The sequence below is a fragment of the Heptranchias perlo genome, chromosome 6 (genome assembly GCF_035084215.1).
Source record: "Heptranchias perlo isolate sHepPer1 chromosome 6, sHepPer1.hap1, whole genome shotgun sequence".
NCBI lineage: Eukaryota > Metazoa > Chordata > Chondrichthyes > Hexanchiformes > Hexanchidae > Heptranchias > Heptranchias perlo.
Window position 1 is genome coordinate 110,237,490 of NC_090330.1, and position 14,066 is coordinate 110,251,555.

Sequence of the window (14,066 nt, forward strand, 5' to 3'; positions counted from 1 at the left end):
TCTAACCAGAATCATAAACCATCTGGTTATCACACAGGGATATAATTCCCTGTCTCACTCCACATATTGTAAACAATTTTACAACACCAAGTTATAGTCCAGCAATTTTATTTTAAATTCACAAGCTTTCGGAGATTTTCTCCTTCCTCAGGCAAATGTTTCAAGATCTCCTTGAAGCCTACGCATTTATACATAATGTATAAATGCGTAGGCTTCAAGGAGATCTTGAAACATTTGCCTGAGGAAGGAGAAAATCTCCGAAAGCTTGTGAATTTAAAATAAAATTGCTGGACTATAACTTGGTGTTGTAAAATTGTTTACAATTGTCAACCCCAGTCCATCACCGGCATCTCCACATCATCACTCCACATACAAAGATAATGGCCCGGAAATTGCGTTGAGCAGCGAGCGAACGTCAGACGCCACTCGTTCGTTATAAACTCAAACTACTTGCGGGCTTTTGGGTGGCAACTTGCTTCAGTGGTGAGCTGCAAAAAGTGCAGTGTCCTTTCCCGGGCTTCTGTGAACTGTGAGAACGGGGAAAGGATCTCTCTCTCTCTCCCCCCCTCAAACAATCATCTTGAAGCATCCTTGACTAGCTGCGCAGTCAGAACCAGGAAGTGAAAGCTACAACAGTAAATTCAATGTAAAATCAGTTAAAGAAAACAAAATAAAGAGAGAGTAAGAAATATCAAATTAAAAGACAGAAAAAAGAGACAGAAAGAAAAAGATTTTAAAAACTTTAAAAACATTTTTTTATAAATGTCGAACAACAATTAAAATCAGAAGTAATGAGACTCCATGTTTTTAAAAGTTAATTTTCGGTACCAAAAAGGATGTTTGGCAGTCATTAAGTCTTACCACACTGTTAAAAGTTAGTTTGGACCTAAAAAAGCTAGCGTACCTTTTTTATGGAGAGATTATTTCGTTTCCAGCTGGGCAGGGAAGCAAGTTCGCACTAGTCCATTCATGCAGCCGGAGAGCTGCCCTTCCCACGCAGCTTTCAAACGGGCAGGGCAAATGGTAGAGCAACTTCCGGATTTCTGCATTTGACTGCGCATGTGCACTCGCCGGACACTTGGGGCTCGAATTTAGCAGGCCTGCGGGTTCCCAGCGGGTGGTCCTCCGGGAGCGTCGAAAACGCGAACGGCGAAATTAGTGGGTTGCCCACGCGATCGTAGCAGGCAATCCACTAATAGGATCCAATTACCTGCTCCTCCGGGGTCCACGGCGCTGGCCTGCGCGTCGGGCGGGCTGCGCATGCGCAGTACGATCTGTCAGCTGGAGGCTCTCTAGTTAAAGGGGCAGTCCTCCACTGACAGATGCTGCAACCAATGGGACAAATTGCAGCATGGAGCAGCCCAGGGGGAAGGCTGCTCCCAGTTTAATGATGCCTCACCCCAGGTATCATCAGATGGGGTGAGGAGGAGGGGGAGGACACAGATCTTCCCCCCGGCGGGCGGGAGGAAGCGGCCTGCCTCTGCCACCAAGAAGGCCTGGCTCGAGGTGGCAGAGGGGGTCACCTGCGCCACCAACATATCGCCCACCTGCATACAGTGCAGGAGGCGCTGCAATGACCGCAGTAGGTCAGCCACAGTGAGAACACGAAGTCTTTCCCCTACACTCCGTCTGCCACAACACTGCCCCCACCCCAAATCTCCTTCGGCACCGCCAACACTATTCTGTCACATCACCCTTCATGCCCACTCACACCCCATCCTCATCTTACCTCCACCTACTCACCTCGCCAGTACTCATCCTGCCACTAACACGCGACCCAATCCTCATACAATCTCATGGCTCCATCCCATACTCACCCTCTCGTGCATCTCCCTCACGGCCAGCCTCACTCAACCTGCCACCACCTGTGCTGCAGCCACAGGGCATGCATCACATATGTGCAGTAGGCAGGGTAAGGCAAACGTCTCGTCAGCATGAAGGGGGTGCACAAGGGTGTCTGAGGGTTTGTCATGGGTGTTACCCATATTGAATTTCAGAGCCACAAACAGCACACATTATATTGACACCACCACTGCCATGTCTCCGCGAATCCTGTCCATTGTGTCCAATAATGCCCGCTCCTGGGTATCACTATGAGGACCCACCACTGATGCCACCCATCGTGTTACTGCAGAGTAGGTGCAGATGTATTTGCAGGGCTCGTCCGCGCAGACAACTGAGAGACATCGGCGGTGTTGCCGGCTGCACCCTGGAAGGATGCGGAGGAGAAGGTGTGGAGGACAGTGGTGACTTTGCCAGCGACAGGTAAGCAGTTGGTGCTGGGGCCAGCCAGGAGCAGCTCGGCATGAAAGAGGCTGCAGATCTCCACGACTACATGTCGAGCAAATCTGCGCCTCCCTGTGCACTGCTGCTGGGAGAGGTCCGGGGAGCTGCGCCTCGGTCTGTGGACCCTGTGGCGAGGGTAGTGCCCTCTGCGACGCGTCTCTCTCTGCGGTAGCCCTCCCTCCTGCTGTGCAGGTGGGCGTGCAACCACACCGTGTTGGGGGGATCCACGTCTCTGCGGCGGACGGCGTGGACTGCGAGGCTGCTGGTGGTGGTCATGCTCTTCGTCCTCCGAGGGTGTCCACACACCACCCAACTGGCAGGTGTTGGTCTGAGGGGTTGTGCAGGGTAGGTGTGTGGGTCCTCGGACTGGGGCTGCGGTTTCGTGTCGGTCTGTCCTCTGGCTTGGCCGGGGGGTGGTGGGGGGCAGGGGTTGCCCTATGTGACGCGGTGGCCTCCTGCGTGGGTGAGGGCGCTCCCCCGTGGAGCGCACCTTGGCACCTGCCACAGGCTGCTGGCTGCAACACGCCTGGTTTGAAGGGTCCTGTTTCCCCCAGTGTGGGAAACTGACTGCTTTGAACGTAAAATCCCACACTTCCTCTTTTGACAGCTGCTTCAGCTCATTAACTGACCACAACGAGCAAGTTAAGTACTCTCAAGTGGAACCCCGCTGGCTTTAATTGCCTGCGGGATTCCCACCAGCGGGGCTTGCGCGCGCAGCCCCACACGTCAGCGCGGTACCCGGAAGTGGCCGGGATTTCGTCCGAATCCGGTCACGTGATCGGAGATCGGGATTTTCGGGGCCCCCCCCGCTGGAAACCCGCAGGTAACCCGACCCTAAAATCGAGCCCTTGCTCTTCCATTTGCCCTGAAATAACGGTGAGCCCTGTTAGCAGCGCCGTTATTTTATGAGCAATTTCTGGGCCTAGCCGTTTATACATCCCTTTTCCACACAACTGCAACAGAGGTGAATAAGGACATCAGGTTATTATCAGATATACACACAGATCATTGCAGCTTTAACAAAGCTCCCACTTCACCCTGATAATGGTTTTACTGGTAAAAACGATTCTGTATTCTAGGAAGCAGGCACAGCAGTACAGCAACATGCTGGCCAGCTAAACAGAATCTCACCCATCTACAGTACTTTACTATTATAGCAAAACGTTACCATGGCAAGACTGGAAGAATTTTCAACGCTACGCAGCAGTGCAAAGTTACAAACATATATATTCATTTATGGTCATGCTGCTACGGCTAGCCACAGAGCCTGTGCTATACAATTGAAAAATTCCCTCTTAAGGTAGAGAATGAGAAAAATACTAAGATTGTGCAGGAATATCTCTCTAAATGCCCCAAGGATTGACACTTCCTCCCTCCTAGCTTCCGTGTGGCGGGCAATGAACAATCCAAGACAAACTGCACAAGCATAGGCTGCATCAACACTCTACCCTTTGACAGAACCTTCCTCACCTTCTTAGAAGTTGGATTTAAGGAATAAGATGCAAGCCTAGAACCTTTTGCAGATTGAAGTGCTTTGGGTTGCTTCGCCATGCCAGTGGCTCACCCCTTTATAGCTGCTAAGTAGTGTGGCAAAATGTGACGGCAACTATTGTGAGAGATTTTTTTCCATGGATCTCATTTCTAACCACTGGAATTTGGGAGAACATTTTGTACAAAATCAAAAAGTCGTGATGTTTTCTGGGACTGGCCATTTACAGAGCATGCCATGGTTTATTTGTAAGCCTCACCTCTCTGTTCAGTACTGTGTTAGACTGAAGAGAAAGAGGCAGCCTTGATTTATATTCAGGGAGTTGTGATCTTTCAGAGTCACATGCACAGTGGATTCTGGAAATCCACTACATGGATTCAGTGTCTTCACTTAAGGAAGCCCCAGATACACATTGGAACTTGGGGCAAGCAGCAGAAATCAAGCTGTAGGCTTCAGAAGGAAGGGCAGCCCTGCATGGGGGGGGGGAAGTTCTTAGAAGAATTCTTAACATCCAGTGGCTAATTTTATGGGTAAGATTTTAGCGTTTTCATAAATTACACAATTTTCATGAATTGTTATTTTAAAGGTGATTCTATACGGCTGGGTCAGAAATAAAAATGGCACTGAAATTACTTAGGAAAAAACAATTGCAGCAATGTAGTTGAGGTTGTTGCATTCCAACTTGCTGATGTGTGGGATATTTCCTGATATATTTCAGTGAATCACCAAGATTAAGTTGTTTATTTGAACTAACGAGAATATTGTGGCATTTAAAAAAAAATTCTGATTTGACGTGACACTTACAACCTGATGTGACGCGCTATATGCAGTCTGTGCTTCTTAGCTGTTAGGAGTTGGTGTAGAGGTCTCCCAACAACCTGCTTGTGTTTATTCTGTCCACCTTCCTTGGAGTCTTGGCTGTGTTTCAGGAATAACCTATTTTATTCTGAATGCTTGGTTTGGGGTGCTCCACCTGTCACTTGTCCAGATGCAAGTGCTGGCAAAGGAATGGTGGGAACTTGAGAGGCATCCCCCTCTTCCTTTGCTTTCCTTTGCACTGTTGGGGGAGCTAAATCCTTATACCCGCAATCAATGAGCTCCATGAGACAGCTGCACTGCTGCAAGGACTGTGAATTCCTCCTTTATGATAATTTTGTGTCAACTTGACTCAATGGTAGCATTGTTGCCTGAGTCAGAAGGTTGTGGGTTCAAGTCCCATTTCAGGGACTTGAGTACAAAATCTAGGCTCACACTTGATTGCAATATTCGGAAAATGCTACATTGTTGAGGGTGCTGTACTTCAGATGAGATGCTAGCCATTGTCATATAGCCACGGCCTGTCTTAACTGTTCAGGTGGACATAAAAGAAATGAGATCCCATGGCACTGTTTCAAAAGAGTAGCAAATTCTCAGTGTCCCAGCCAACATTTATTTCTGAAACAGCACAACCAAAATCAGATTACCAGATCATTTATCTCACCGCTGTTTGTGCAATTTGGCTGCCATGTTTGTCTGCAGAACAACAATAATTCGAGGATAATTCATTTGGCTGTGAAGTACTTTGGAACATCCTGAGGATGTAAAAGGTGTGATATAAATGAGAGTCTTTCTTTCCTCAATTATTTTTTCTATCTTGCTAGAGAGTCCAGTGCTTTTAGATTCTTTTTTCTTCTTGAAACTTTGTACATTGCTGGTGGAATTAGATGTGTTTATTCCTACATTACAACAGTGACTACACTTTTTTTTAAAAGTACCCCATTGGCTGCAAAGAACTTTGGGACATCCTGAGGTCGTGAAAGGCGCTATATAAATGCAACTTCTTTCTTTATATGTGTTTCCCCTGAAAAGGAAAACTAAGATGTTCTGGTTGGTGTTCAAATTTATATTTGTGATTTTTCAGTATTTGTAAAATTATATGAGTAGATTTTTTAAAAATAGAATGGTAGCTCATTGACTTTTAATGTGAAAGAAAAAAATTCTGTTTCCCTAGATATTGTCAGTGGTCCATGGGAGAAAGAAGTGAGTGGTAAGCAGATAAGGACATTGAAGTACATAATAACCATCACGAATCCTCTGATTGGCAAGTTTTCAACAGCAACTGAAAAACAGGTACTTCCAGGGGTTACATTTCCCTATATAATTCAGTTTTGCACCTGATTGTCTCACATAACATTCATTTAAAAAAAACGATATTGAATCTACCATAAACAAGTAGAGAACTACCACACGAGAGTCAGAGTTAGCAAATGGCTACCAATAAAATAATTAGCAAGGAGCAGAAGGAAACTAATCAAACTAACCAAACGTGTTTTGTCAGTAGCCGAGGGATCTAGTACCAAAGATACCTAACCTGCCTTGCAAAAACCTGACGGCAGGATTGGCTGCCTGCTCAATGGGAAGTAAAATTGGGCGAGGTGTAAACCAGGCGACCTCTCCAATGTCATCAGTTTCCCTCCACGCGGGCGCAGTTAAAATTACCCCCAGATTTATGCCCTAACAAACATAGATTTAAGGGGCTCAATTTTCAAAGTAAAAAACGGGTGGGTTGGGGGCAGGGGGGCATTGACAATTGTCACCGTTTCAGACCTGCCGCCAACCCGTCCATTTCCGGTTTTCACCAGGGCAGGCGACCAGCCTGCTCCCAGGAGGCGGGTCAGGCCTTAAAACCTTTCAAGGAGGCTTCAGGCCTCCATTTTTCTCGAATTCCCTATTTCAACAAAGGGGGGCCGGGATTTCCGGGCTTTCTGTTTTATGCCTTGTGAAAGGAGGCGAGAAGGTCCGAGACTAACAGGTAGGTGCCTAGAAAGGCACAGCTTGTGGGCCGGGAGGAGCAGGAGTGCTTCCCCCAGGCCCAACAAGCCTAACTTCACCGACCCCCCAACAATCGTGGACACCCGACCCTCGATCGCAGGCCCCCGATCCCAAACCTCCCCCTCCGACCCCCGGGCCCCCGATTCCGACCCTCCCCGCCCCCCCCCACTCCGATCTTCTGACCCCCGATCCTCCCCCCTCAACGATCGCAGAACCCCGCGATGACCCCTGATCCTGACACACCCCTTGTGACTGACCCCGTGGGGGAGGTGGGGTGGGGGTGGGGGTGGGGTTGGGGGGTGGGGGGAGGAGGGGGGTGGGGAATGGGGGTGTTATAGATACTAGACTAGTGCAGATACATTCATTTAAATGGTAGGAAAATCACACACAGCATGCATCTGAATTTGCAATATGTGCTTCTCCCAGCAGGCTAAGAACTCAAAGTCAGAAAATTATTCCTTATAAGTAAATATAGTAAAATGCCAAGTGATTATTTGTGGAGATCATGTTTAACTGCAGAGAAGCCTCCTCCAGAGCTCCTAGTAGGTCCTTGGATTGGAAGAATTGCCTTCAGCTCCAGTATCAAGTTATTCCTGGCTTTGAGCTCATCCACTGTCTGCTGCACTCTTGCTTAGTAAACCTGACTTCATCGGTTAAGTAGATGCCCTTTTCTGATCAGCTGTGGCAACAGTACTACTGCCCTTATCAAAGTTAAGGTTTTTACTTTCAACTATTAAGGTGCTTAACATTGATTGCTGCTGCCCTCTGCTGATTGTTTGGCTTAAATTGCAACCAGCAGTAAATTAAAATCCGTAGAACTGTAAATGTAATGCAACCCGCTGGTGGTAGATGAACAAAGTGACCACAAAAAAACCTGCTTAAAGTGGTGTAACACCCAAGTCCAACGATAAGATCATATTCCCCATTACTTTATGCCGGCGCAGGCATGATGGGCTGTATCATTCTATGATAAATGGTCATATCAAAGATAAACTTTGCTCAAAGAAAGAGAACTACCATAACAAATGTAGATGATCTAACTTTTTAAAATATATTAAAGCGTTATGTAGACATTGAGCAACATCCTACCGTATGGAACTCAAAAGTGTGAAATGTACTGGGCCCTGATGTAGTGCATTCCAAGGATGCTGAGGGAAGTCAGAGAGGAAAAAAGCAGAAACTCTGACCACATCCTTGAATATGGAAGTTGTTCCAGAAAATTGGAAAGTTCCTCCTCTGTTCAAAAAGGAAGAAATGGATAAACTGTAGAAAGACAGCCAGCATGGATTTGTAATGGGCAAGTCATGTCTGGCAAATTTAATAGCGTTCCTTGAGGAAAGAAAGTTGGCTAAAAAACAGAGAGTAGTGGGTAATGGATTTTTTTCAGACTGAAGGGATGGAACAGAGGTCCCCCCAGGGGTCAGTGTTGGGACCATTGCTCTTCTCAATATAAATAAATGATCTGGAAGAGTAGAGACAGAAAATATACATAAAATGGTAAAACTTTTAAAAGGGTAAAAGAGCAGAGAGAGTTCGGTGTTCACATTTTTTTTGAAAGTGGGAATGCAAAGTTGACAAAGCTGTGTTTAAAAAAAAATATTAGATCCTAGGTTTTATAAATAGGGGCACAGAGTATAAAGGCAGAGAGGTAATTTTGAAACTATACAAATCAATGGTTAGGCCGCAGTGTTGGTTCGTGTTGAGCATGGAGAGGGTATCAGCGAGATTTACAAAGGTGATACCAGGATGAGAAGTTTTAGTTATGAGGCAACACTAGAGAAACTGGGGATTTTATCAATGGAAGGTTATGAGGAGCTCTGATGGTGGTGGTCCAAATTATGAGGGGTTTTGATGTGGTATGTCAGGAAAAACTATTTCCACTGGTTAGTGAGAGCATTATTTTAAGATCATCACCATAGACCAACTTTTTTTTTTACGTAGAGGGCTATTAGGACTTGGAATGCCCTACCAGAAATAGTGTTGGAAGCAGAATCCATAATAATGTTTAAAAGAGATGTGGATAAATATTTGAAAAAGAAAATTTTTTAAGGTCATTGAAAAAGGACAGTGGAGAGCCAGCACAAGCATGATGGGCTGATGGGCCTCCTTCTGAGCTGTAAATTTTGACTCTATCATTGAAATCATTGACCGAATGTCTTTATTTATCTGGTAAGAGAACGATTACTGAGACAAGTTTCTGGATTGTTACAGACTTTGTGTAAAGAGAGCCAGAAGGGGCAGTACTATCTGATTGATGCAGAGGTGATCACCCATGACGTGCCTTACCATGACTACTTCTACACGCTTAACAGATACTGCATCATTCAGACATCGAAACGCAAGTGTAGACTAAGGTAATGTTTGCTTTTGTAGAGCCTGTAGAGGATATCTTCTAATGTGTTTTAGATGTGTCAAAAATAGATTGGTTCCAAATTCCTATTCATACAATCAATTTAATTGCAAAATCACCCTCCCCCAACTTGACCAGGACATTGTGTTTCCATGGATTTTAGACTATGGTCTTGATTTTCCACTTTGGGCCTGGGTGGGACATCCGTTGAAGCATCAGAAGAGGCGGGAGACGCAATTAAAAGGGTAGAATTGTCGCCAAGTGCATATCGTATTTTTACTAAAGACCTCTGACTGGGCCAAGGCCTTCAACTAGTGAGGTTTTGGGGCTATTATGGAGAGAGAGGAGGCAACTACTAGGCCCTCTCCCCTTTAATCAGTGAAGTAGGGGGCTTGCCACTGCTGCCTTAGGGTACATCTATCCTGGCGGTCCTTGGGTTGGTGGTATTAGCGACGGCCAAAAAAGGAAATCAGGTAGTTTGCTGGTCACCACCTCCCGACAGTAACATACATGTGGTGGGCGGGAAGGGAGAGTCAACAGCCTTCCTGGCCGGGGTGGGAATGCGGTGATAGGCCGCACCACCTGGCTTTCTTGCCTTTTCCATCACTATCCCACACAATTTGAAGAGGGATAGCAGAGTAAAATCCAGGCCTGTATCTGGGAGAACCTAGGACAAGTGTACTTCTTCTACAACTAAACGAACCCTGGATATTAACTCCAATACAATTGTGATTAAAAATGAGAAGTTTTCACAAATTAACAATTGCCTCCTGGGGCTTGTACACGTACCTTGTGGTAGTTCTGTGACTATGGCTAGAATCCAGACAGAATTCTTTTCAATATGTAAATGTCTAATTTTTCATGGTGGCATCGCCCACCTACTATAGAAATAACTCAGAATAGCGAAACTTACTGAGGGCAAATATGTGGTAAATCCGCGATCTCGACCTCCCAGCAGGGATTCTCACTTACAGGGAGCATAGGTCAGAGTATCAGGGCTAGAATGTTGTAACTCTGGGGGCTAGTTTCAATTTATTTGTAGATTATCCTTTGTAGCCAACTTTGATCATATATAGTAGGGTCAGTAACCAAAGGACACAGATTTAAGGTAATTGGCAAAAGAACCAGAGGGGAGATGAGGAGAATTTTTTTACACAGCAAGTTGTTTTGATCTGGAATGCACTGCCTGAAAGGTTATCTGTCTTTAATATAACGGGTCATTTGCTGTCTTTTCCATGTTTCTGCCTCTCTATCTCTGTTTTTTTTTGGTGGTTTGTATATTCGGAGACCTTGTAGGTAACACCTGTCTGTCTGCACACTGATTGCCTTGGCAACGGGCAGTTGGAAAGAATGTCTGTAATCACCAGGTATTGTTCTGTGATTTATAAATGCGAGAGGTTCGAGGATTTCATTTCCACATTCACCTGAGGAAGGAGGAAGCCTCCGAAAGCTTGTGAATTTCAAATAAAATTGCTGGACTATAACTTGGTGTTGTAAAATTGTTTACAATTGTCAACCCCAGTCCATCACCGGCATCTCCACATCATGAAAGGGCGGTGGAAGCAGATTCAACAGTTACTTTCAAAAGGGAATCGGATAAATACTTGAAGGGGAAACATTTACAGGACTATGGGGAAAGAGCAGGGGGAGTGGGACTAATTGGATAGCTCTTTCAAAGACCCGACACAGGCACGATGGGCCAAATGGCCTCCTTCTGGGCAGTATCATTCAATGATTCTATAGTTGACAAGGTAATTCTGAGTTGACATACGACAACAAACCTGTGAAATCAACAATAGGCAACAGGCGGGAATTTGCTGGAATGAAGCATCTCACGGCATACCCCGTTAGTTAGATTTTTCCTGCACTCTTCAGCTCAAAATTTTTTTGCTCTGTAAGTTGCTGGAAGTGCAAACTGATAACAGCGCAGCGAGGGCAATGGGGCATCTGGGACTTGAGTGAATGATGGGACCAACAGTCTATCTCCTTAAACAATGAGATTTAAGGATTGAGAAATAAACAGAGTATGGACTGGGAAGGAGGGTGAATTAGAGTGGATGAATTCAATGTCAAGTCAAGTACAGAAAAGGAAATAAAGATTGGATTAAGAGAAAGAAAAAAAGAGACAGAAAGGAAAAGTAAGGGAAAAAATTTAAAATTTAAAATTTGACATTTTAAAATCTCCAACAATTCGCTACCTGAAGGAATGAGACTCCACACTTATAGTTGCTCACTTTCTGGGCCAGAGAGGTTGATTGGCCGTCATTAACAATTATCACGTTGTTAAAAGGGTACCTGCGCTATTAATTACTAGACTGAACTCTCTGCGGTGAGTTTAATGGGCAATTAAAGCGCAAGTGCAGCAACTTCATGAAAATCCCGTGGTGGTTAAGGACGAGATGCCGTTTTCGTGAAGCTAACGACAGAGCAGCACAAATAGTCCGGCAACTTGTGGCGATTCGCAATTCACGAGGTACATTCCTCGCCACAAGATGCTGGACGATTTGCACATTAATAACAGCGAGCATTGTTCATATGCCGTTATTATTTTGGCAAATTCCGGCCCTGCATTTTGAGAGGCTAGTTTATCATATTAGTTGCAAACCGCAATCCTGTCTGACATCATTCCATTAACCTGCTTCCTATAAAACAGGCTCCAGGCACACAATTGTTAGCTGTTAAATGGTATGCAGTTTCATAATACAGAGGCCGAACTGTTATTTCAGCATGAGGTGTTTGGATCCCTTTGAAGTTTAAAAAAACACAGGCTGCTGAATAAACATTTTAAACAGTTGTATGGAATTCCTGCTGAAATTGGCAGAACCCTTGGAGAAATGGCATAATTGGCTAAAGATAGCTGCTTCTGCCATTCCTTCAGGGTTTTTGACGATCTGCCAATATTACAGTGGGAGTTCAGGGCCAGTGTCCCCATGAATGAGAGCCTTTATCTTAATTAATTCTTGATCAACACATATTACCTATCAGTGAGGTATTGCTGCAGTTATATAAGGTATTGGTGAGACCGCACCTGGAATACTGCATACAGTTTTGGTTTCCGTACTTAAGAAAAGACATACTTGCTCTCGAGGCAGTACAAAGAAGGTTCACTCGGTTAATCCCAGGGATGAGGGGGCGGACATATGAGGAGAGGTTGAGTAGATTGGGACTCTACTCATTGGAGTTCAGAAGAATGAGAGGCGATCTTATTGAAACATATAAGATTGTGAAGGGGCTTGATCGGGTGGATGCGGTAAGGATGTTCCCAAAGATGGGTGGAACTAGAACTAGGGGGCATAATCTTAGAATAAGGGGCTGCTCTTTCAAAACTGAGACCTACGTCTTCACTCAGAGGGTAGTAGGTCTGTGGAATTTGCTGCCCCAGGCAGCTGTAGAGGCTACATCATTGAATAAATTTAAAACAGAAATCGACAGTTTCCTAGAAGTAAAGGGAATTAGGGGTTACGGGGAGCGAGCAGGAAATTGGACATGAATTTAGATTTGAGGTTAGGATCAGATCAGCCATGATCTTATTGAATGGCGGAGCAGGCTCGAGGGGCCGATTGGCCAACTCCTGCTCCTATTTCTTATGTTCTTATGAAACGAGTTGTTTTGAATAAGCATTTTGATTTTCACAAAGTAAGTGGAATCCATCTTAGAACTGAATTACTGCAATTTTTAAAACCCTATCTATACATTTTAATTTTGTCACAAGACCAACCTCCATAAGGTGACTGACCAGGAAGATAAGGAAGATCATGATTGCTAATGACACTGGCTAACCACGTGATCAGTCATTGAGGTTGTTGGATATGTTCAATGCCTCAAATGCCTCCACAATAGGGCTTAAAAGCAGAATCTTGTAGAGGTACCAATCTTCAAGCTTTTCAGCATTCATCTTGCACTTCTGAAACATAAGTCTTCAGCACTACCATCAGGATGTTGTTGAGACCTGTAGCCTTTGTTGTGCCAAATGCAGTCAGCCATTCTTGTTGTCAAGTGAATGGAATTGGCTGAAGACTGTAATCTATGATGGTGGGACCTCAGAAGGAGGCCAAGATGGATCATCCACTCGGCACTTCTGGCTGAAGATGGTTGCAAGCACTTCAGCCTTGTCTTTTGAATTCACATGCTGGGCTCTGTTGAGAATGAGATGTTCGTGGTCCTTTCTCCTCCTAGTTGCTTAATTGTCCACCACCATTCATGACTGGATGTGGCAGGGCTGCAGAGCTTTGACCTGACCCATTGGTTGTGGGATCGCTTAGCTCTACCTATATAGCATGCTGCTTTTGCTATTTAACATTCATGTAGTCCTGTGTTGTAGCTTCACCAGATATGCCTGGTGTTGCTGCTGGCATGCTCTTCTACAATCCTTATTGAACCAAGGTTCACCATCTGGCTTGATGGTGACGGAGGAGTGAGGGATTTACCAGGCCATGAGATTACAGATTGTGGTGGTCTACAATTCTGCTGCTGTTGATGGCCCACAGTGTCACATAGATATCCAGTTTTTAGCTGCCAGATCTGTTCTTAATCTATCCCCCTTAGCACGGTGGTATTGCCACACGATACGATAGAGGGTGTTCCTGCTTTGCTTATTGTTCCCTCCACATTCATTTGAACTAAATCCAATATTGCATTATCCCTTGTGGGTTCCTTAATGTACTGTTTTAGAAAAGAGTCCCTCACAATTTCAATTAATTTACGTTTGCATGAAGACTGTCCCCATTGTACACTCCAGTCAATATGAGGAAGATTGAAATTCACCAGGATTACTATTGAAGACTCAGCTCTCATCTGCTTTATCGTCTCCCACAAAACTGCATCAGCCTCCATTTGATTATTTGTTGGCTTGTACCATATTCGTATTACTAACTTTTTCCCCTTTACTGCCCTTTAATTCTATCCAAAAAGACTCGGTACCACTTCCAGCATCGAACTCCACTGAAACTAATACCTCTCTAACAAATAATACCACCCCACCTCCTGCCTTACGTCTGTGGCCCTTCCTAAAACACACAAAACTAGCCCAGTCATCATTTGATTTCAACCAGGTTTCAGTCACTCCTACAACATCTGTTTTCTCCCTATATACCAGCACTTATCGCTCACCCATTTTATTCCTTATACTCC

General features: G+C 45.0%; 1 protein-coding gene across 2 annotated transcripts in view; it reads left to right on the plus strand.

The window, feature by feature from the left end:
- Positions 1-14,066, plus strand: part of gramd1c (GRAM domain containing 1c) — a 63,589-nt gene that overhangs the window by 30,802 nt on the left and 18,721 nt on the right. For both annotated transcript variants that reach the window (XM_067986625.1, XM_067986626.1), the window contains exons 6-7: positions 5,766-5,884; positions 8,798-8,940. In XM_067986625.1, the coding sequence (XP_067842726.1) occupies positions 5,766-5,884; positions 8,798-8,940 (262 nt within the window). The remainder of the gene's footprint in view (positions 1-5,765; positions 5,885-8,797; positions 8,941-14,066) is intronic.